Below are 24,911 nucleotides of genomic sequence, written 5' to 3'. Positions count from 1 at the left end.
CGGCATCACGTGTTACTCCTGCAGTAAGCAGTTTCATTACGAATGCGGAGGAACATCTGAAACTACATTCAGAAAGGCTAATAACGAGAAAAGAAGAAGCTGGCGCTGCACTGCATGCAAAACTTCACTCCAATCATCCGCTACGTCAACCAACCCAATAGAAGATGTAATGGTAGAAATAAAAAAAATATCTTCTGAACTTGCCTCTCTCAAAACACTTAATAAGCAAGTCAAGGAAGACATGTCAGAACTGAAAAAATCTGTGGACTTCAACAACTCAAAATTGGATGACTTTTCCAATAGATTCCAAGCTTTCGAACAGTCAATGAGCAAAGTAGACTTTTTGGAACAAGAAGTTTCCTCCCTTAAATCGACCATCAAACAAATACAAGAAGATTCCAACAAAAGGGAGCAATGGATGAGACTACAGAATGTCGAAATAAAAGGAATACCTCAAGATAACAATGAAAACATTCCAAACATTCTATCAGAGATGGCAAACAAACTTGGCTTACACAACTTTAAAACTAACGAAATTGAGTTCGCCACCAGAGTCTCGGCGAAAGACCCACTTCATTCCAAATTAATCAAACCAATAATTGTTAAATTTACCACCCGCTCGCGTAAAAATGAATTCATCACCGAAATTCGACGAAGGAAAGGAATAAGCACGAAGGACCTGAATTACCCTGGTGACGATAGAAAAATCTATGTCAACGACCATCTGACTAGTTCTAACAAAAACCTCCTTTTTCGGGCCAAGGGTATTGCCAAGGAGAAGGGATTCCAGTTCACGTGGATAAAAAACACCAGGATATTTGTGAGAAAAAATCCCACTTCGCCTCCCATACCAATTTTCAAGGAAGAGGACCTAAAGAAAATAGCCTGAGTCGATCTGCATTCTCTTCGCGTCGTAAAATGGATTTTTCATATACTCATGTGTCTCCCCATACATTTCCCCCCTCCTTTTATCCACTCCTATTACACTCACCCTCCCTCTACCATTTCACCCTCTCCCACAAACTTTCTAATTCTTTTCTAAATCAGTCAACACTTCTCAAGAACCAACCTGGAATACATTTTACCGCATGTTGGCGACCCCCTGCACTCCCGACAATCAGACCTACTCGACGGACAATCGCGGTCTCACACACACTAATTATATTCTCCGCCGTGGTAAGCAAATTACCGTATACTCATTTGTCAACAAATATTTCACTCAAATATAAACTGAATAGTATTATTAACCGCTCTTACCTCAAATATGGATATCTACCTCCATCTAATTATATCAACATCAGAATAATATTATCACTAGCCGAGCCAGAGATGCGTATTACAAGATTTTTATACCATTATTATTTTAAACTACTTTATGCACCCATACCAAGAAATTATTGTGTTAGATGTACTTACTTAGTAAAACTGCATGACCACTATAACCGAACTCACTTATTGAAGTTATCATTTATATGTATAACTTACCGCCTACTCACTAATATTTATTCGAATACTCCCCATGTCTTTAGCAATATATCACCAGAACTGTAGAGGTCTTCGTACCAAGACTACGACGATCCTTCAAAATACCTTTTCAAACGATTACGATTTAATTGCCCTCACAGAATCATGGCTCACCAAAGGTATCAGAGACGAAGAACTTTTCGATCCTCGATACTATGTATATCGTAGAGACCGCGATTACGCTTCCACCGGTCAGCGTCTTGGCGGTGGTGTAGTGATAGCTATTAAACAGGAGCTGATCAGCGTCGCCAGACCAGAATGGACTTCTTGTGCTGAAGACATTTGGGTCACCATTCGCACCAATACTACACCTCACAGTTTGGTCCATATATGTTGCGTGTACATCCCCGGAGGGACTCAACATCAATATTTAATCGAAAATTTCCTGAACATGTTATCAGACGTAGTATCAAATAACCCCAATGATTCTTTTATTATCTTAGGTGACTTTAATCTTCCTGAAATTTCATGGATCCAAACTACGCCATCTGCTCACTATGCAGCTAGTAATTACTCTACTCACGTTAGTAATTACTTCGTAGACTGTATGCATTTTCTGAACCTCTCTCAATATAACGGTGAACTAAACTCAAGCGGCCATATCCTAGATCTGATTCTGTCAAATCTACTAATCTCCGTCGAATCTAATGACGACCCGCTAGTTCCCGAAGATGAACATCATAAAGCTCTATCCATTAGTGTGCCATTTCAGGAAACTCCTTCATTGACAAATGCGAAAAGAAAAGTTTTTCTATATAATCGTGGAGACTACGATTCAATTAATTTCGCCCTTGAACAAGCTGACTGGGCTTCCATTTTTTCTACCTCTCAAATAGAACCAGCGCTTGACGGTTTCTATACGTTTTTGAAATACCTCATAAATCTTCATATTCCTCATAAACTTTCGTGGAACTCGAAATATCCTCCTTGGTACAGTGCTGCCCTTATTAAGGTAACTAAGGAAAAATCAAAATACTTTAGCAAATATAAAAAACACAAGAACCAGGCTGACTATGACGCATTTTCCCTGCTTCGTAAACGGCACAAAGACTTATGTCGGAAAAGCAAAGCCCGTTTCTTGAGTAATATTGAAAACAATATTTCCTCAAACCCTAAAAACTTCTGGAGCCACGTCAAATCTTCTAACGCATCCCAAGGTGTCCCAAAATGTATGTATTTTGGAGAGCTGAAAGCCAATAATGGAACGGAAATTGCAAATTTATTTTCAAAATATTTCAGTTCAGTTTTCAGTAAACCCTCCGATCCACTTACCCTTGATCCAACTGACGTCGGGAACCATACATCCAATATAAGCAATATTGAGGTGACACGAGAAATCGTCTTAAAATACCTTAAGGAAATTGATATTCGCAAAGGTGCCGGTCCTGACGAAATACCTTCAATCTTTATCAAACAATGTGCACACAATCTAGCCTTACCCCTTTCTTTAATTTTCAATCGTTCCCTAACCGATTGCACTGTCCCTGTTATATGGAAATCTGCTTATGTGTCTCCTATTTTCAAAAATGGCAAAAAAACAGACGTTAAAAACTACAGGCCAATCTCCAAACTTTGTATATTTAACAAAATTTTTGAAAAAATAGTCTATGACCAACTATATTCTGCTCTTAAGCCCAGCCTGAATACGACCCAACACGGTTTCATTAGTGGTAAATCTACAACCACAAATCTTTTAACCTTCACAGAGTACCTGCAGGATAATTTGGATAACAGAATACAAGTGGACACTGTCTATACCGACTATAGTAAGGCGTTTGACAAGGTCGATCATTCAACCTTGTTGAACAAGCTTTTAAAGATTGGTATTCACGGCAATCTTTATCGTTGGCTCTCTTCTTATATCTCCAACCGTAGTCAAATAGTAGTGGTTGCTGGATTTAAATCCGACTCTGTTGCTGTAACATCGGGAGTTCCTCAAGGCAGCCTGTTAGGACCGTTACTATTTAATATCTATATCAATGATATTGGTCACTGCTTTTTACACTCGCAGACCATCCTATATGCAGATGACATGAAAATCTTCTCACCTATAAAATCAATCGAAGACTGTCACAAGCTGCAAAAGGATTTACAACGTTTAAACGCGTATGTTAATGCCCATTGTCTGGAATTAAATATATCCAAATGCTTCATCGTACGCTTTACTAGAAACAAAAACATATTTATACACGAATACTCAATTAATCATCAACCTTTATCTACCAAATCAGAAATTAAGGACCTTGGGGTTATACTTGATAGTAAACTGAATTTCAATAAACATATTGACCACATAGTCACTAACGCATCTTCTATGCTGGGTTTCATAATCCGTTCCTGTAAACAATTCAAAGACATTGCTACTTTCAAAACACTGTATTTCTCATACGCTCGTAGTATCCTTGAATACGCATCACAAGTGTGGAACCCAGGCTATGCAATACATAAAAATAGAATTGAAAGTGTTCAAAATAGATTTTTAAGGTACCTTAATTTCCACTCTTTTCGATCTCATATCAGTAATGAAGACTCTGCAAAGTTCTTCAATATACAGACGTTAACTTTCCGAAGAAATGTAGCAGATTTGGTAATGTTATTCAAAATTACACACAATTTAATCGATAGTCCTGATCTTCTTCAACGCCTATTATTCCATGTTCCCAATCGCAACAGCAGACAGTCGCTTACTTTTAATCTCCCTCATTGTAAGACAAATTCCAAACAAAACTCATTTATCTACAGATCCACACACTTTTTTAACTTAAATTATAACCATATTGACATATTTAACTCGACTTTACGCGACATAAAACAAAAACTCAATAATCAACAAAACTCAAACTAGTTCAATTCCTATATATTCCCGTCCTTTGCCTCTTAATCCTTATCCTATATTTCCCCCTCCTCCCCCCACCCTCCTTTATTTTAATATTTCCTAACTAAACAAGAAATTAATTTAAGAGAACATCTCTATGCCATTGTACACCATTGTAACACCATTAACTATTCATCAGTGGAAAGTTCATAATTGGCATAATTAATAATATTATTATTGTATCATTATATAATTACAGATTTGCTGTCAACTTTTCCAAATAAATAAATAAATAAATAAATAAGTTTTGTCACAATATATGTGTTGAAATTTCATGGATCACATGTGATAAATCTGGGTACGGATGTCACACATATATTTAATATTAAGGTGAAACAGATGTGACAATTCCCATACAATCTATTTTTCAGCCACATTTGAAAACTACAGATAATATTTTATTTATTTTAGTACCGAAAAATAATACTCGTAATGAGTTTATAGCGAACGAAAATTTCACTGTTCTATCACTTATAATAACCAAGTAATTAAATTAACAAAAGTAATTATTTTATGCGGGCACCGCCAGCCGAAATGCCCGAATCCGTGTTAGAAGGAGACAAACATATGTGCGAGCCATATGTTTCACGTGCACGCTATTAGCCCATTCCTACGGTGTTAAAGTGGTCAGTAAATTTGTAGTAAAAATGTCAATTTGCGCGGCTTGATTTGTTATTCTGATAGAATGTTCGTTTTGCTTTTTTACGAATGTTCCAGTATTACTCGTCGCAAGGAACATTTGCGGTTTTGGCACGCAGTAAAAAAGGCAAAATTAACTGTATAATAATTATAGTGAGAGCGGTTGTAATTATTTAGAACTTTCTTAAATCTGTAACTATCACTAGCTAGACGCCCGCCAATTCACATTCTCTCATTCATTCATTCAACAGTCATTGTCTGCCGCGGTTTGAAGTGACTTTTTTCGATTTTGTACAGCATTGTTATTCCATAAAAATGAGGCGTGCCCTTTATAAGAATCATCAGTATTCCGGGAAAAGAGTGAATCCAAGACTAAGTGCGAACGGGATGAAACGTCAGCACGGCGAATCGGAATACAGGTAAGTATTATGAAATTATTTCAAAATATTTTATTATTTTTTAAATATTTTCTCGGTACCTACCTAACTAACTAACCATCACGCTTGTTATTTTATGACCCATGTCGCTCGTTTGGTATAGGGTGATTCATATTTAATGTTGCTCAAAAATTATACTCCTTTAATGCCTTTATATTATATCTTTTAGTTCCCACAAAAACTGGCGCGGAAATAAAGAAAACAAGTGTTCGAATGACGAGACCCCTAAAATTAATTTTTGTGGAGAAATCCCATCCTCGAACATTACGTCTGGGGAACGTGGAGTGAAAACGTATAAAAGCTGTTCAAAACTGTTGCGTGTTGAAGCTACATTTCCATCTACGAGTATATCCGACCAGCCAAATACCACAATCGAAACAGCGGCCACGATAGATGTAAACTGCTCTGGACCCCGATTTAGAAAACCATAATCTTATTAAAGAGGTGATGGCGTACAGTGATGATAATGAACATTCAATAAAAGGCAATAGAATTGTGGACATTCAGCACGTCCTGAAGTGGGCGTTCGCTATGTCACAGCATTACTTGAAATGCACGTTCTCCAAAATTGAATTGGTGAAAGAATTGCGTACTGGGTTTCATTCTATTTTTTTTTTTCAATGTAATATGTGTGACACCACATGGAAGCAAACCTCAGAACCCGAACCGGAAAAACTTATCAATAAGTCTTTTGTGTGGGGTACGCTTACAAGTGGCAGCTATTACACCCAAGCTGCTCAACGAATGGTAGGAAAATCGGTCCAAAAATGGACCGATTTCAAACCTAGAAAAATAAAATCGGTCCAAAAACGGACCGATTTCTTTCCAGTGGTTAAACAGGAAAAACTCCTTTCTCCAGAACAATTTGTGGCCGGGGTGCAAAGTGCAATGCGGAGAGCTATATCCAAGTTTGGATAAACATTACACAGAGATTGTTTCCTCAAAAACTTAAAAAGATTCAGTAATGATGTTGATTCAGGTTTCTCTGCCGTCTTATTGGAGGAAATGTGACTACAAAAGTGTACACATTCCTGAACTAATTCGTCTTCTAAATCATTACAGTAATATTGCACAAGAGACTGAGCTTTTTCTGAGACTCTTTGTGTTGAAAGTTCACTCATTCTTGTTAAAAATGAAAAATTATCTTTAAATATTACATATGCACCATGTCTTCTCTCTAATTCAGGTCTCAGTCTGTCCAGAATTACCAAAAAGGTGTTGACTCTGAAAGAGTCTCTGGAGGTTGTTTCAATTTCCTCATTTGATGCTTCATCTATGAAGTTTTTTCTCTTAGGGTTCCTCTTACTCTTGTCGCCCTGATATTGCTTAAGTGCGCTCATTTCAATTGCACTTTTTTCGAAAAAATTTTTGCACGTTTTCTCGCTCTGCTATTGTAAATTCGAGAAGAGATCCATAAATATCAGATACCGTCAGTACATCAACAGATGAGTTCTGAATCTGAGCACTCACTTTATTTAATCTGTCCAAAATAGCATTCCAAAATACGATCATAAATGCCGTTTCCAGTTTTTCCAATTTAAGGCGAATTCCCTATGCTTCAATTCGTGGGATGGGTTTCTGTGTAGCGTCATTTTCAATCATTGTTCAGGATCTTAACTTCACTCTCCTGACAGAGCAATCCGGCGTGGTGAGTCACCAGATTCCATGGAAGTATGACTGGAGTAACTCTTCAATAATAACTCCAGCTCTTGAATAATGGTTCTTTATTTTAACAATAAAAAAGACCCGTAGGGCAGCTCATGTACGGTGAGCCCAATAATGCTATCTCTCTCCGCGGTTTTATAACCCACATGTAAGTGAAAACCTGGCAGCTCCGCCGTTTTGCCAAAACGACCCGCCCAAGACGGATGGTAACAAGAGAAGAAAAATTAAATCCGTGGCAATACGAAATTGCCCCGGCAATCGCTAACACAAAATAAATGTTGCCACATCATTAGGGTGACAAGCACCAATATTAATATTTCAGTACCTGAAATCTTAACATATTCCCGCCCCAAAACGAGTATTAAGGAATAGTCGTTTTTCATAAAATAATGTAGGAAGAGATTGCAACATTGGTACTCAGAATTTACCCAACAGGTTCACATACAAAAATAAACAATATTCAATACATGGATATCAAAATAATAACAAAAAACTTATAACAACGTATATAACCCTATGTCAGACTTGACATTAAAAAATAAAAGTCTAATAACGTAGAAACTTCTGGTGCGCTGCACCCACTTATGAGAAAATATCTTATCACTTGGCACTGTTGAGCCTGACGGCATTTTGATTCACACATAACATCACCTTTAGTGTTGTAATTGGTTCTTAATCCAGGTTGGAGGAAGGATCCTCCATGGGAAGTAGACAGAGCTGTGTCACGGCTCTTTTGGTGACACCTCTGGCCGTCCTCAAGGAGACGACGCGGACGCGTCCGTCTTGACCAGGGTGGATCTCCGTCACTCGCGCCATCCTCCAGTACTGCGGAGGTAGTTGGTTGTCTTTGATGATGACCATGTCACCAGGCTGTAAACTGCGTTGACGTCCTTCTTGCCATTTGACTCGGTTCTGCAATTCTGCTAGGTATTCCCGGCTCCATCTGTGCCAAAAAGATTGAACAACGGTAGACATCTTTTGGTAAATATTAAGCCTGTTTGTAGGCAGATGATGGATATCAAGCTCAGGCAATGCTAACAGGTTGTCGCCAATAAGGAAGTGTGAAGGAGTGAGTGCGTTTAAATCATTTGGATCTGATGGCGCCCTTGAGGTGATTTTTCACAAAAACGGCGCTATACAAATTATCCAATTATTATTATTATTATTATTATGATAATGGAGTCAGAGGACGGGAATTTAAACAAGCCTCAATCTGTATTAGTATGGTATTCATGCCTTCGTATGTCAAAACAGTTGACCGCATTGCCTTTTTTAAATGTAACTTAGTCATTTTAACTGCACTTTCCCAAAGTCCACCGTGATGCGGTGAGCGGGGAGGCAAGAAACTCCAGCTAATATTCTGCTGGGCTAAAAAATTATGGATATCCTTATCAGATGCCTTCAAAAAATCAAATAGTTCAGTAAGTTCCCTATAACTACCTGTAAAGTTAGTTCCATTATCACTAAAGAGTCGTGAGGGTTTACCCCTCCTAGCTATAAATCTTTTCAATGCATTCATAAATGCCATTGAAGTTAAATTAGTCACTAATTCTAAGTGAATTGCCTTCGTTGAAAAACAAATAAATAAACATATGTAAGATTTTACACTCTTAGCATTTCTGGTTAAACCAGACTTAATTAAAATTGGACCTGCATAATCTATGCCGGTTACATAAAATGGTCTTTGGATTCGGAATCGGTCAGCAGGAAGGTCGCCCATGAGCTGGCGACACTCGCGCGGACGGACTCGGAAACATACAATACATTTATGCAGTGCTCGCTTCACTGCGTTTTTACCAAATATTGGCCAAAACCGTAAACGCAGTAATGCGAGCAGAGCATTACATCCTAAATGCAAATTCTCATAATGCAGATGGGTTATTATTAAGTCAGTCAACTTATGATTTTGTGGTAACAAAATTGGATGTTTTTGAGAGACCGAGGTAATATCAGATTGTGATAGTCGACCTCCAACACACAATAACCCATCCTGCATAAAAGGATTTAGTGCCTTTACCTTGCTCCGCCTAGATACAAATCTTCCATTACTTAAAGAAGCTATTTCATCACGAAATGCGAATCGCTGAGCGTTCAAAATCATTACATGCATGGCATGTTCCAGTTCGATTACAGAAAGCTCGTCGACCCGCATCGGTTTTCGTTTAGAACAGTTATGTATGAAACGTAACATATAAGCAACTACGCGCCTCAGTCGTCTTAATGAAGAATAATTATTAAATATTTCCCAATCGACAGGACTACTAGTAACTAAAACTATCCTCGCCGTTTCTGGCAACTCCGTGGGAGTATCAAATGTAGAACGTGGCCACTTATCCTCGTCGGACGTGAGCCATGGTGGTCCTGACCACCATAATGAAGATGATTTCAACTGCTGAGATGTTATTCCTCTGGAAATTATGTCAGCTGGGTTTTCAGTTGAACAAATGTGACGCCATATAACGCCATCACCTTCACGTTGTATTTCTGATACGCGGTTAGCAACAAAAGTAGTCCAACGGTACGGTTCTCCTGCAATCCAAGCCAATGTTATTGACGAATCACACCACAAAGTGGTGTCAACAGTTACTTGGAGAGCTGCCGTCACCCGCTTCATTAATTTAACTAATAATTGTGCTCCACATAACTCAAGACGTGGTAACGATAAATTTTTTAGTGGGGCTACACGAGATTTAGCGCATATTAGCTGTGATTGGTGAATGCCGTGTTCATCGGTAGATCTTAAATACAGACAAGCGCCATATGCAACTTGAGATGCATCGCAAAAACCGTGTAAGCTAAAAGATTTTTTATTGAAGCAGAAAATTTTCCTCGGTACACGAATATGATTTGCTCTACTGAGACTCAGCGTGTAAGTCTGCCAGGACAATAAAAGGTCATTGGGTAGCTTGTCATCCCAGGATGTTTTTAGCTTCCACAATCTTTGCATAATTATCTTACCGACAATGATTACTGGGCCTACCAGTCCTAAAGGGTCAAAAACTTTTGAAATTAATGATAAAACTTGACGTTTTGTTACTTCTAACTTTGAGTCTATGTTTTCTACCTGATAAGTAAACTCATCAAGTTTGGTGTCCCATATTAATCCTAGAATCTTAGCTTCATTGGATTCATTTGGCAATAATTCCAAATTATCTTTAGAATCATTAATTGAGGGTGCATTAGACCTCCATTTTCTAATCTCCATGCCTGCTGTAGCAAGCGCATTAATGATTTGGGATTTAAGCACGTGACAAGTATCAATGGAATCACTACCAGAAAGAAAATCATCTACATAAAAATTTTCCTTAAGGGATTTACTAGCTAATGGATGAGTAAATGAAACGTCATTACCTAGCTGGTGTAGACAACGTATTGCTAAATAAGGCGAAGGAGCCAAACCATATGTCACCGTGTTTAGCGTATAATGTTTCAAACAATCCTCCGCATCCCTTTTCCATAATATACGTTGGTAATTTCTGTGTTCTGGGTTGATATTAATTTGGCGGTACATCTTTGCAATATCTGCGGTGACTGCATATTGATGTTTTCTGAAAAATACCAAGTGACAAAATATATCATTTTGAATGGTGGGCCCAATCATTAGAGCGCGATTCAAAGAAATCCCTCGAGCGGGTTTAGCCGACCCGTCAAAAACAACACGAATTTTAGTAGTTGTGCTTGCTTCTTTAAATACAGCGTGATGTGGTAAATAATAAGTAATTTCATCGCGTTTTGGAGGTTCACATTCAGTCATGTGACCTAACGCAAGATACTCATCAATAAATTCCGAGTATTGTTCCTTTAAACTAGGTTGTCTTAAGAATTTCCTTCCCATTGACGCTAATCTACCTTTAGCAATACTAAATGAATCTCCTAATTGAGATAGGTTAGATTTAAACGGTAAGTTGACTACAAATCTACCGTTTGCATCGCGTTTATGCGTGCCTTCGAAAATCCTTTCACATTCACTATCTTCCAGAGAGTGATGCTTACTATTTTCGGTTTCTTCAACCTTCCAAAACCTTTCTATTTGGTTCTGCAAAGAATTTAATGAAATATGACAAACTTTAACTGGCCTCGTATTATGACGACTCTGTACAGCTCCTGATATTATCCAGCCTAGCTCCGTTCGATGCAATGTAGGTTTACCCTTTCCTAACTGTATCTGATCCGTACGAAGCACCTGCCAGAAAACCTCTGCTCCGATCAGCATATCAATAGAAGCTGGCTGGTAAAACTGCGGATCAGCTAACCGGACACCGTCTGGAATGTTCAACATTTTTGGGTTAATCACGGTCTGTGGAAGATTGCAAGAAATCTCATCTAATACCAAACAAGATATTTCATCCTCGTATTGAGAACATAATGATTTAAATTTAATGTCAACTGTTTCCTTTACATGAATTAAATTATTATGCAAACCTGAAACAGGTATGTTCAATTTTGTACAATGCAAATTTAATCTCTTACAAGTATCCTTTGTAATAAAATTAGACATTGAACCTGAATCCAAAAGTGCGCGTATTTTGTGTGTTCCACCGTACGTGTCTTCTATTTTTACTATTACGGTAGATAGTAAAATTTCTCGCCCGTTCATGTCGCTATGACACGCTAAATTCACTGGTGCCTCCGACTGACCCTTGCCAGTTGAAGTACCCGCTTGTACATTATCAGTATTGATATGTAACAGAGTGTGATGTTTTCGATCACAAACACTGCATTTTTCCTTCCACCTGCACACCTTTGAAGGGTGCCCCGGTTTTAGGCAGTTATAACATAAATTGCTCTCTGAAACGAACTTTCTTCGTGCCGCTGGTGCTTTGTTAACAAATATTTTACAAGAATAAATGAAATGGCTGTCATTACACAGCATACAATTAACGTTGCTTGACGCTAACGTAACCTTGTTCGTAGAATTCCTTTCCTTAAAATTAAAAAACTTTGGTTTTGTTGCAACTGGTTCCTCTTTCTGTTGCATTCCACCATTATCACCTTGGATAGTTTCCAGGATCTGTGACCTTTGTGAAATAAAATTGCTAAACTGCTCGAACGTAGGATAAACTTTATCGCACTCCATGGATTCCCACAGGCTACGTGTGTGATTATCTAACTTTGAGGTTAGAATATGTATAATTAATGTGTCCCAATGTTCTGTTGGAAGCTTTAAATTATGTAAAGCTCTCAAATGAATGTTTGCTTGATCAATTAAATTTCGCAATTCATGATGATTCTGTCGTTTTAACGGTGTAACATTAAATAAGAAATTCAGATGTCTATTTGCAATAAGTCTGACATTTTCGTATCTTGAAATAAGCATCGTCCAGGCTGCAGTATAATTATCCCCGGTTATTTCTAGAGAACTAATCAAATCAAGTGCGTCTCCGGACACATAACTAATAAGGTAATGAAATTTCTGAACATGATTTAATTTACTGTTATCATGAATTAGGGCAATGAACGAGTTTTTAAAAGTCAACCATTTATGACTATAACCTGAAAAAATTGGTATTGATATTGGTGGTAAATTCACAGATGTAATCGGGACATTTTCAATCTTCTTAAATTTTGATAATATTTCCTGTCCTAATGCAATTAAATTAAAATATGTACCTTCAAAATTATCCCTCGCGTCATGATCTTCTGATTTATTCAATAAATCAATCTCCAGCTGAATTTTGGAGAATTCCATCAGAGAAGGTTTGATGGCATCTAATCTCGACGACAATACGCTGGGCCTAATATCATTTTCGTTGCTTAAATAGGTTTCAAATCTCGTTAATGAACCTTTCAACACCCCGCGCTGTTTAACCAACTTGTCGAGTTCCATTTTTTAGAAACGAATAACACAATAACCTGATTTAAAACATACACAACTCGAAACGGCAGCTTGACGTTTTGACGTAAACAAAATAATACTATGGATTATAAAGAAACCAATCAAAATACTATGGCATGCAAGGACAAAGCTTGCAAACGCGTGGCTAGATATGTAGGTAAGCAAAGCAAAGTTATTCGGCAGAATACAACAATAAAAATTATTATCACCAACAATTTTATGCTATTTTGAAAGCATCTGATTATGAACACCCGAATATAATTCGATATAATCAATACGAAATAATGTGGCATCTACACAGATTTTTAGCTTTTTTAAATGGAATTTGAAAGGACAATGAAAGGAAGGCTACAACCTGATTTGCTGTGCATGCGAGCGTCGTGATGAGGCTCGCTTGATCAATCCAATGATGGTGATGAGGACGCCGACTGGACCACTCCCGATGATGATGAGGCCCGACTGGACCACTCCCGATGATGATGAGGCCCGACTGGACCACTCCAAATAATGATCATCCGGCTCGAATGATCAATGTTCAGGATCTTAAACTTCACTCTCCTGACAGAGCAATCCGGCGTGGTGAGTCACCAGATTCCAAGGAAGTATGACTGGAGTAACTCTTCAATAATAACTCCAGCTCTCGAATAATGGTCTTTATTTTAACAATAAAAAAGACCCGTAGGGCAGCTCATGTACGGTGAGCCCAATATTGCTATCTCTCTCCGCGGTTTTATAACCCACATGTAAGTGAAAACCTGGCAGCTCTGCCGTTTTGCCAAAACGACCCGCCCAAGACGGATGGTAACAAGAGAAGAAAAATTAAATCCGTGGCAATACGAAATTGCCCCGGCAATCGCTAACACAAAATAAATGTTGCCACATCATTAGGGTGACAAGCACCAATATTAATATTTCAGTACCTGAAATCTTAACAATCATTTTTAAAACCGTAAGTACTTCATCCCAGGAATCTCTTACACTTTGACAGGCATCTGCTCTTGCTGACCAACGTGTGAGGTTTACTCTCTTCAGCGTCTTTCGTTTTCCTATTTCATTAGCCAATTTTTTCCAACGATCGGTTGACTTCACAAAGAAAGTATATACCTCTTCCGTCAACATGAAGAAGTGACAGGCTTCTGTGCAAGACTCAGCGGCCGAGGTTCCCAGCAAATTTAATGAATGAGCTGCACAAGGGACGAACATGGCAAGTGGTGCTTGTTCTTGAATTTTGAAAAGAAAAAGGATCTTACAAAAAAAAGAAATATGGACAGAATATGTGAAAAGAATAAAAAATAATTAAATAAGTAAATAAAAAATCTTTTACTATCGTCGTTCCCGCCAGGCATCGTGAGTTCAATTCCACAGCTGGCTAATTCCTCCATCACGACCCAGGCAACGCTTTCCGCTTACTGTGATGGCAGTTTTACAACTAGTTTATGGACACCGTGTATAAGATATTTGTACAAAAAGTTTTTTTTTTTCAATCACCTTTCTGCCCTATAAAGGATTTACTATTATTAACATGACATGTTTGTCATTTGTGAAAATAAAATATACCCATTTACAAAATACAAAAAGTTTTTTAATGTGAAAAGGCGACTTCATATGCACACTGTAGGCATCGTCTTTGTGGACACTCATATATTACGACGCACGTGGCGAGCTGATTTCAAAACAATGCCTATATTATTTATATGCGAGATGATGTTATGATGTTCGAGAGCCCTTTCTGACTTGTGCATATGACAAATTTGTTTCTCCGTCTGGCAATTCTAACCACTTCGTTGGTTTGATGAATGCGCCCCATAGAAATGTAAGAAAAATTGTAACCTTTTGACTTATTCGCGAAATATTTGTGAGCAAGCAACCGCGCGAATACATGGTTACTATGTAGGTATATACCTACATCGCTTGGTATGATTATGTCCATTTAGCAAAAGCGGCCTTTAAAAAAAAGGTCCAGTTAACGCCAGCTCCCGGCACACATACCGTTGTTCCTAGCCGGCTCCTTTTATAAATTATTTAATCTTCCCAGGCATTGATTTAGTTTAGTGAATTGAACAAACCTCTATCTCGTGTCTCTTTCATACTCATGCGAAACATCGTAAATTTTTTGAAATGGAGTCTTTTTTGCAAATGGTTTTGGTTGGGTAAATAAAAATTTCCTGTACCAACTGGTACCAACGCGCGCGGAGCTGCGTGAAATGTCTTTTGTACGTATTTTTTGCAATGAAATTGTGTATTTTTCAGCCGTTTTCTACGATTATTATTGATACGTTCGCAAACCAATAATTCATCTCAATATTATAAAGCATAACGTGTTAAAAGTGTTTTATTAGACGATATTGAAAATAACACCATCTATCGGCGTAAAGTTTCGAAAAATGTTTTGAGATGGCCCTTAAGATGAAGGTACACATGAGATGAAAAATCTATTAACATTTGAATAATCCCATCAAGAAGAGATAGTCATATTTCTATCATTAGAACCCTGAAACTGGCCATGTGATTATCATGCTGATGAATTATGAAATTGAGATAATAATTATTTGTTGTTTTTATTGTGATCATGATAAAGATAAATCAAAGAAGTTTGATTTCTTTTATCTTGCTTAGGAAAATACTTGGGTTGTTTACGGAGATATTGTACAATGCGAAATATAATAATAATTAGAGATTACATTTACGTGTTTTATCGAAATGTTCAATGAGAGCGATTTAATCCAATCTGTTGCAAAAAGATAACACATCATTTAAAAATAATTAAATACACTTAACTCCCTAATTTGTTCGGTTTTTTGAACAAACAGCTTTACCCATAGAGTCAAGTTGTTCGTTTTTGAGAACAGCTCGAAAGGTCATTGTATCTCCCTTAATGTCACGGAGAAATATGATCTAAACGGTGTTAGAAAGAAATTAAAAAACTTAAGATGCACCATTTAACGTTTTATTTGGTTTCATTATTTTAATATTTAAAAAATAATATATTTATCTCTAATAATAAAATTTCGAAGCGCATCACCCTTCAAAAGCAGTTTTTAATTTTCGGATACATTCAGAAATATTCCATTTATTTGTATTTTATTGCGAAGTGCAAATATACACAAATTCTCTGACTATCTGACAGCATCTATATCAGAAATATATATCAGATATATATCAGAAATATAATGGACAATATGCTAGAGGCCTGAAGGGTATATCTGATGATATTGGATAAGAAATAGGAATAAATTAGCTAATCAAGATAATTTCAAGTTAAAATTTGTTTTTTTTTATAATTAACACCACAGAAGAGTCCCACTAAAAGCAGCCAATAAATTGGACTATGGGGCCTTCAAATGAGGAATGCTTTTCAGAAGAATTAGGCAGTCGTTCCACGGGTCGATAAGGAATCGACAAAAACCGAGTGCTGTAAAGATGCGAAAAATGTTGATTTATGTTGCATGATCTGTACAATGCATGAAATAAATGTTATTGGTAAAAATGTAATTAGAAGTCAGCGGTGACGCGATAAATATCAAGCATCCACTGAAACCTGGTACCACTAGCTGTGCACGGGAAGTACATTGCATCGCTCTCTTTGATAAAATAAACTATGAAAATAATTTATGTTAGGTAATAAAAATACTTTTAATGCCATTAAATATTATTTATTACTTGTGAATAGATAACAGATTAAAAAAAGGAAATTTGACAAGTTTAAAATGTATGAACCTATTTTACTCTTCTCCCATTTCTACATCATCAATGGTGAGGTCGTCCAACATCTCTTCGAGGGTGATTCGAGGCATGGAAGGATCAAATTCCTTTTCATTGCTGTCCACGAAGGTCTTGTTCTTGAAGATGTTGATGTTTTGACGGAGACCGGGGTCTTCCTCCAGATCGTCGAGGAATTCATTGTAGTCACTGGAAAAGATAACAAAATTAATCAACCGGTCAATAGCCGAGTTATTCAAAGCGTAGATTAAGCGTAGATAAGCAATTCCCAGCCAAATGGTTCAATCCTCTGCTTATTAGGTTCTCCAACATTGTACATTGATGGAAGTAGGAGAAACACAAATTTTGTCAGGTTATTCATAACCTAGGAATTTTGCACTACATAAAATGTCCCACACAAAAACGTTAAATGTCCAAACTCTTTTTCTTTGCAGTGCTAAAAAACTTTTATATTAATACACATACAAATATTTTGTATTACTACAAATATTTCGAGGTGGTGAGGTGTTTGTGCATTGGCACTACATTTTGTGTATGCATCGTTTTTGGATTATAGCCGTATCTCAGAACTCCATCCTTCAGGCCAGTGGTTCCCAATTAGTTTTCCTAAGTACCTTCGAGAAATAGCCCAAACTCGCATTCCCTTTGTAGCCAAGATGTCCATACCGCAGTGTCTGTACAGTGCATGTGCGTACCACTAATTAGGAACATCTGATCTAGACACCCCTCATAGGATACGAAAACATTCCGGGGAATATGTATAAACCTTGGCTGTATAAGATTCAGCTCCCTTTTTGGCTCTTAGCTCTTTTAGGAGGTGGGACACTTCAACACCTCATTTGAGGTGGGACAGATTAACACCTCATTTCAGTATTATAAACGCATCATGAAATAAGGATTTACAAAGGGATTTGAACAAAACTTCTTATGCGTGAGCTTATACTTGTTATGGGGATTTTTAGAGAAGATAGTTTCACTGTATTACCTTTACATAATAGGGAGACATTATGGCTTTATAATAATAATAATAAAAGTAAGGAGAGCCACATACTCATTCATGGTGTCCACCACCATATCATCATCGGTCATGTGTTTGAGCTGCCAGTTACGAGCTCTTCTGCGGGCCAGTTTGTCTCCGTAGTGCTTCTTGACCAGCATCACATCTGGTATCAGACTGTTATCCAGTTTTTCAAAGTCAGAATTATTGATGTTAGAGTCCTCTATGTTGTATCTGGGAATTTCAAGAAAAAGTCTTATAATACAAATATGTATCTGTTTAACAGTTTTTTGTTGTAATTTTTTTTTAAATAAATTAAAGTGCATATCACGTGATGCTCTGTGTTGTACCCAGTTGGAAAAATATATATTTGTTTTAATTGAAAAAAAAAAGTCACACTACATCCACATTTTTTCATTTTAATCCAAATAAACTCAGGAATTGCACGTTAAAGTCTGGCAGGTATGTGCTGATACATTGTGTATAAGCTATAAAACCCAATATTGGAAGAATCCTTCCATTGTCAGGACAGGAAAAGTTAAACTGATAAATATTTTAAATTCTGTGAAACAACCCGTCCTAAGAGAAATAAGGGTTCTTCCATTAACAGTATTTTTCGAAATATTCAATATTAAGAAATTGTCACACATTAAAAAATTAGCTATTTAAAAAGTAACGAAATATTATTTACCCCATAACTGAATCTCCAACTTTCAAAACATGCCCCAGATGTGTTCTTGCGTGGATAGTGTTCTCCGTGAGTCCGAGTTCTGTTGCTTTAACAACCCAGACGTCAGCTACCACGTGTTTCGAGGAAATGGCTCCTTGTCCCGGGAATACTTTAAGATCCTGGAAATATATTAACAAATTAATTAATGTATTTTATGTTAAATAAAGCGGCGGCAAAGCACACTTATTGTATGTACACTTTTAGGAAAATTTGAGATAGTTTAAAATGTTCATCTTTGCATTATTTTGTATAGCACAGATACTGCATGTCCTACATACATTCATAATTATTATTATTGGAATTTCAAAACTGAAACATAAGACATACAACACGAGTCCTAACAGTTTTTCATATTCAGGACATACTACAGGGTTTTCCAATAAGAGGTGTTATTTTGATATTCAATCAAAAAAGATCAATGGTTTCGTTGCATATGTGGCACGTAGCGCCGCCTTGTTGAAAGTAAACGTTGTCCAGATCAATACCATCCAATTCCGGCCATAAAAAAATCATTAATCATCTCTCGATATCGCAATCCCTTCACCGTAACTGTTGCTCCAGCCTCATTTTCGAAAAAGTAAGGTCCAATGACTCTGACGAACCATAAACTGCACCAAACAGTGACACGTTGAGGATAGAGAGGCTTTTCAACAATAACTCTTGGATTTTCTGAGCCCCAGATGCGACAATTTTGCTTGTTGACGAAGCCACCGAGGTGGAAATGGGCCTCATCACTAAAGATGATTTGCATTTGATTCACTTAAGTGAATTTTAATCATTTCAATGCGTTGTTGAAGCGTGTATCGTTCCATTTTTATTAATGGCGTAGTTTCTACTTGTCAAATGTCAAAAAATGACAGCTTTAAAAGTAACAGCTACTGAAATAGCGGGCTATTCAAAATAACACCTCTTATTGGAAAACCCTGTATAAGTGTGCTTTACACCATCGACATATTATGTATGCAAAAAGTATTGTAATGGACATATGAATTGTTTAGCTTCAAAGTCCTCATTGTACGGAAAAGGGAGTGAATAGAACTTGAGGAGAGAAGACCAACGAAAGAGAAGGTTATAAAAAGTTAGTGTACATAATATTTGTTACGAGGAAGAACATTTAATTCCTTCAGTTTTCTTAATTTCTTTAATGCTTTCCATTATAATTTTGTTGTTCCCGACATGAAACAAACAAACTTATATCTTCAGAGCATTGTCAAAAAAGTTTAAAGAAAAAGAATTAAAGGTTTATAATTTAAGAATTTGTTTGCCAAAACTTGTTTGAAAAATGTGTATATGTGCACCAAGTACCAAAGTGTTAGTATAATTTATAAAAAATTTACTTTCTCTCCTGTAAAGCTACAGATTTTCAGATAGAGTACTTAGCGTAGGACATGGCAGTTTGAATGTACATAATGTCAATCGGTTTTAAGTCTATGAAAGATTGCAAAATACAAATGATTGAAATGAGATACACAAACATACCTTTTCCTTAATAATTTCGATATCCATAACAATATACTCGACAAGCTGCTTTGGGTTACACACCGGTGTAAAAGGGTTGCGCCAATAAACTGTGGCTGACATTTCAGCAACTAAAAAAACATAATTTTACTTTAAAATATGTGTACCGTGAATATTATTCACAGAAAAATAGCTTGAAAGCTGTCGTAAAGAACAGTGACAAATCAATGTAACTCTATTTAATAACTGGAAATTTGATAAATAATCTCGTTGGTGATTAAAATATGATAGAATATAATGGAAAAAATGCTAAATGACATGTCTCAGACAGTTTGAAAATTTTAATTGTCCCAGTAAAATGAAAATAATGCTTTATAGGTTTGCTGGTTTTTGGCAGACCATCTCTAAATAGTATAAAACAACGTCGCTATCCGCGTCTGTCTGTTTGTGCGCTTAGTTCTTCTAAAACATGCAATGGCTTTTGATAGAGTTTTCACTATCATTTAGAGAATTTCTTCCGGAAGGTTTATGTATATAATACATGGATATTATATTTATAGAAAGTAGAGAAAATCTGATATTTTGTAACATTGCTAAAGCTGTCGTCAGCTAGTTTTTGCATAAGATAGAGTCATCAGAGTTTTATTAAATGAAAATACAAACTAAATAAAATGACATACCATACACATATGTTGTGTAACAACAATATCATTTGTGGATTTCATATGGATCTAATTTAAGACTACAGAGATGATCCCATGCCCTGACTCTCCATATATACACCAATTGGGGAGGCAATGGTGTCACAGGCTCCGAGCAGTTGGGATTGTTGTGCAGTATTCAAATACTATGCCAAGAAGGTTGATTACAGTAAGTACTTTTGTACTCAAAATTTGGTTCCGATAAGTAACCTCTTTCGAAATGACTTTCTGATTACTAGGTAAGAAAGTTTTATATTTTTTTCAACATTAGCCGTAATAAAAATGTACTCACTTTGCCCCGTGCTGACATCCATTAAATGAATGCAGTTGGTGACTCTATACACAAGGCACAGTGGAGAAATGGAACCAAGTTGATGTGTGGTTTTTTTGGACAAGCACACAATGCTGTCCTTGGAGATGGGAACGATGTCCACGCAATACGTGAATTTGTAGTTGTAGATGTTACTGTGTATGTCGTGGGAGAGGAGCTTTTTGGAGTGCTGATATTTGATGGGCAGAACCGACATCAAGAAATCAATCATCTTTCGGGCGTGGCCTTCAGTTGTGTAGTAAAAATCGAGACCCTCTGGAAGAAAAAAATAAAAGAAAGATTAGCATAGAAATTAATCAATGACAAAACTTAACCTTATCTGGTGTCGCATAAGTGATCCATAAAATTAGAAAGTTGTGTCAAAACTTGCTGTGTGGTGGGATAGATTGCATTGAAATGGGTCGCATTGTAAAGGTTAAATACTATACTTTATACATACATCAACTTTTCTATTTCAATAAAGTAATTCCATGGGTCGAGAATTCTACTTTTATTAATGACTTATAAGATAATGACAAAATAAACAGACAAGCCATGTTTTTGATTATGAACTTACTACGAAGGTAATATAGTGTAATTGGAACTTACCATGAATGGGCTTGATACCCAGTGTGTTCTCGTGTGCCCTGTGCTTCAAGATCAACTGCTCTAGGTAGTAGAAGGTCTTCCTGTTCTCTGATTTCTGACGGACCTGGACCAGCGCCCTCCAGAAGTCCTGCGCCTCGGTGCGGTGGCACGTGTCACACATCTGATGGGCCACCGTGTACTCCACTACAAACACCTGCTGCAGAACAGTCCCGCCCACCACCTCACCGTGCACTGTGAGTTTTACCTAAATGGACGGCAAGAAATACAATTAGAGAACATGAATTACAAATGGACAACAAGAATTTCCAAGTGGACAAAAAAAAGAGATTTACTAATGGGGTACAACAAGAATTACAAGTGGAAAACAAAAAGAGATTTACAAATAGGGTACAACAAGAATTGCAAGTGGACAACAAATAGAGAATAAGATATACAAGTGGACAACAACAAGAATTACAAGTGGACAACAAATAGAGAACAAGATGTACAAGTGGACAAGAACAAGATGTACAAGTGGACAACAACAAGAATTACAAGTGGACAACAAATATACAAAAAAAAAAAACAAGAAATACAAATAGATCACAAGATTTACAAATGAACCACATGGACAACAAAAATAATTACACAAATGAACAGTAAAAATCAAAATCCAGAATTGCAAAAGAGCAAAATAAGAAATACAGCTTTATCAATGTCTTGCGTTAATATGATTTTGATATAATTTGTTTTTGATGCATTCAAAATAAAACATGGCATTACTGACAACAATTCGATAAATCCACTGGAGGTTTCTTTTACTAATAGAAAAATGACCTTTCAAAAATTTTGCACGTATTTGCATGCAATTTTTCAGCAAGAGCAAAACTTTCTTGTAAATGATGGTCAAAAGCAGTTCATTCTAATTGCCCATAAATACTCTCATTTTAACTACTAAATTAATTCAAACTGTATTGTATTAGAAGAATTTCGTATTCGAATTTCCCTTCATTCGTCAGAATAAAAGTAGAACAGTAAAAAAAGTGAGGGTTCTTCCGAAATCGATCAACTGTTTGAATAAATAATATTACGATTTAAAATAAAGTAATTGTTCCATTCAAACTTATTTTAAGAACACAAATTGTTAAGATTTAGTTTTTAAAAATTATATGAAAAGGAGTCTGTGAGTTGTAAAATAAGTAAATAATACCTTAATTCTTTTGGAATGAGGTTCCGTCCACACAAAGCCAGCATCCACCAGCTTCACCTTCTGCAGCCCTTTGAGTTTCTTGAGGCAAACCGCCAGCAGCTCCCTGGACTCCAGACTGCAGGCCACCCACTCTAGCGGGGGTTGGAGGTACCTGGTCATAACAAAGTAATACAATTATCTTCTTCGTTGAAATGATTAGGTTATGTTAAGTCTTTTCTGGAATATCTATAAAGTTTTTTTTTAATAAATTCTTCAAAGGAAATGCAAGCTCCCCGCAAAGTATGAACTCGAGAATGAGACCAGACGGTTTATTATTTACTTCAATATTGGGCAATTTACCTATTACTTTGGTTGTTTTATGCAGTGATTTAAAATAACATGACCATCCCCAATCTACAGTTACACAAATCCACAAAATCAATCAATCTGTCCGGAAAGCAAAGTTGCAATTTCCATATTTTGTGATTTAGAACATAGATTTTTATTCATAGATACAACACAAAACAGCATAATATAAATGTTGGTTTTTATTATATAGATCTTTGATTGAATCTTAGAGATTGTAAAAATAATAACCTTTCACAGCCTCTGCAAAAGTGAATGGTTACTTGTTTTGGAATGCCTTCAGTGATGTCAACACGACTCCGTAAACACGCCACACACATGTTGGACGGGTTTGCTTCAATGGGAGATCCACATTCACAGCACAATCTGAAAGCGGAATGAATAATTTACTTAAGACACTATTTATATATGTTGTGCAATAATGTTCAACCAAAACAATACATTGGAATAATCGGTAAATACCTACGACTACCGTTTTTACTACTATAAAAAATTGCCCCTTTAATAACGCCTGCTCGCGTCCCCTTTAGAGTTATATCCCAGTTTTCAAGTAGTTTGTGGGCTACGCTAGGTTTGTATAGACTGGTTTGTGATTTAATTCTACCTTATCCAACCTAACCTAACATGTACGGAATATTTTCTCAAACGGTAGTCGTAGGTAAATAATTACCGAATAATCTAACAGTGTTGAAAGAAATGTATTTGTATAACTTGGTAAATGAGATAATTGAAAAAATGTATAATATTTTTAAGTACATAATTTCATAGAATAGAATGACAGAAATAGTGGATAAAATATGTTTTCATGAATTCTGATAATGTTGTTGATAAATGTAATGTTTTGACGATTTTCTTTAAACCTGAAATCTTTATCCAACTTTCATATAAAGCAATTCTTTTAATTTTCATTTTGTGGATGATCATGAAATGAAAACATTGCCTGCAGAAGGGAAAATATAGAGATCCAAAATACTCACATTCTTGGAGCCGATATGACCTCATCATGGTCGATGTTAAGATACTCCATGATTTTATTTTAGAACCAGTCCTCGCTATTCAATTCACAAATTAATCTGTCAGTGGATAAGGATGGAGGAAAGCACATTACTTGAGCACATTTATTGACACATAAATTGTACATAACCTAGAAAACAAAGTACAAGTGCCATAGACAAGCATTTTTGACAGATTTCGATGTTCCTGCTGTCACCAATAAAAAAACATCTGTCAACTTCAAAAATATTCATCTTTGAGTTTCTGAACAGGAAATACTCCAATATTTACCTGACAAAAACATTAAAAACTTGATTTTGAGTGATAGGTAGATACTGTATGTTACATCGCAGTAATAACATAACGGTACCTACTTTAAAAAAATCTTATTTTACACCACAACGATTCTATTAAATGGCTGACTTCACTTTTACTAAAACGGTCTTCCAATCTCGAGATGATTGAGTTATTGTTAAGTTCATATTGGGAAATAACAAAGTAAAAAAAAACTCCCGGCGTTTTATTCTTTCCAATGGCGGTTCGGACGTTTCAATTTTAGTTTACCAACTTTTATTGAACGACAAGATTTCTAACTAAAAACTTGATCAACTTTGTTGAAAGAAAGTTCCGAAATTATCAGTATGCTTTCGAGTTGATCAACTAAAATTAAAACGTCTAACCGCATAAAAAGTGTGGTCTAATAATTGCCATCCACAGCAGCTAACATTATGAAGATGCAGTAAATTTTAATCAATATAAACAGGGTTTAATTCAATGAGTGGAATGCGGACGGAAGAATAATATTATTGCAGAACCGAAATCGAACCATGCAAACTCTTAGCTTTCTATTTCTAAGGAACTTAAATAAATGGTTCATCGAAGC

General features: G+C 36.4%; 3 protein-coding genes across 4 annotated transcripts; 1 reads left to right on the top strand and 2 right to left on the bottom strand.

Annotated features, from left to right (window-relative positions):
* Positions 1–241: 241 nt before the first annotated feature.
* Positions 242–889, top strand: LOC149423157 (uncharacterized). The gene has a single exon (XM_089633059.1). It carries the CDS (start codon positions 242–244, stop codon positions 887–889), a length of 648 nt encoding a protein of 215 aa, XP_089489185.1.
* A 6,363-nt stretch (positions 890–7,252) lies between these two features.
* Positions 7,253–13,022, bottom strand: LOC149423156 (uncharacterized). 2 transcript variants are annotated; one of them, XM_089632885.1, is made up of 3 exons: positions 12,751–13,022; positions 10,492–11,403; positions 7,253–8,083 (listed from the first exon to the last, which is right to left on the bottom strand). In XM_089632885.1, the coding sequence occupies exons 2-3, from the start codon at positions 10,596–10,598 to the stop codon at positions 7,813–7,815; spliced, it is 378 nt and encodes a 125-aa protein (XP_089489011.1). In that variant the 5' UTR covers positions 10,599–11,403; positions 12,751–13,022; the 3' UTR covers positions 7,253–7,812. The 2 variants fall into 2 exon arrangements, with proteins under 2 accessions (XP_089489011.1, XP_089489012.1); XM_089632886.1 differs by lacking the exon at positions 10,492–11,403.
* A 3,591-nt stretch (positions 13,023–16,613) lies between these two features.
* Positions 16,614–24,237, bottom strand: Nmd3 (60S ribosomal export protein NMD3). The gene is made up of 9 exons (XM_089632519.1): positions 24,013–24,237; positions 23,267–23,401; positions 22,691–22,841; positions 21,502–21,745; positions 20,875–21,168; positions 19,903–20,012; positions 18,385–18,542; positions 17,748–17,927; positions 16,614–16,885 (listed from the first exon to the last, which is right to left on the bottom strand). Exons 1-9 carry the CDS (start codon positions 24,060–24,062, stop codon positions 16,699–16,701), a joined length of 1,509 nt encoding a protein of 502 aa, XP_089488645.1. The 5' UTR covers positions 24,063–24,237; the 3' UTR covers positions 16,614–16,698.
* Positions 24,238–24,911: the final 674 nt, after the last annotated feature.

Source organism: Hesperophylax consimilis, chromosome 6 (genome assembly GCF_061612785.1).
Source record: "Hesperophylax consimilis isolate HC1 chromosome 6, BYU_Hcon_1.0, whole genome shotgun sequence".
In the NCBI taxonomy this organism is placed as follows: domain Eukaryota; kingdom Metazoa; phylum Arthropoda; class Insecta; order Trichoptera; family Limnephilidae; genus Hesperophylax; species Hesperophylax consimilis.
The sequence above is the reverse complement of the archived record's forward strand: the minus strand, read 5'-3'. Positions and strand labels throughout refer to the sequence as shown.

Excerpts from the sequence above, each read along its gene's own strand:
- LOC149423157 (XM_089633059.1), top strand. The coding sequence starts at position 242 with ATGTCAGAACTGAAAAAATCTGTGGACTTCAACAACTCAAAATTGGAT.
- LOC149423156 (XM_089632885.1), bottom strand. The coding sequence starts at position 10,598 with ATGGAAAAGGGATGCGGAGGATTGTTTGAAACATTATACGCTAAACAC. Across the intron at positions 8,084-10,491 it reads ACGTTGTCTACACCAGCTAG|ATGGAGCCGGGAATACCTAG; the intron begins GTAATGACGTTT and ends TTTTTGGCACAG.
- Nmd3 (XM_089632519.1), bottom strand. The coding sequence starts at position 24,062 with ATGGAGTATCTTAACATCGACCATGATGAGGTCATATCGGCTCCAAGA. Across the intron at positions 23,402-24,012 it reads GTCATATCGGCTCCAAGAAT|ATTGTGCTGTGAATGTGGAT; the intron begins GTGAGTATTTTG and ends TTCCGCTTTCAG. Across the intron at positions 21,746-22,690 it reads CTCATTCCAAAAGAATTAAG|GTAAAACTCACAGTGCACGG; the intron begins GTATTATTTACT and ends CCGTCCATTTAG.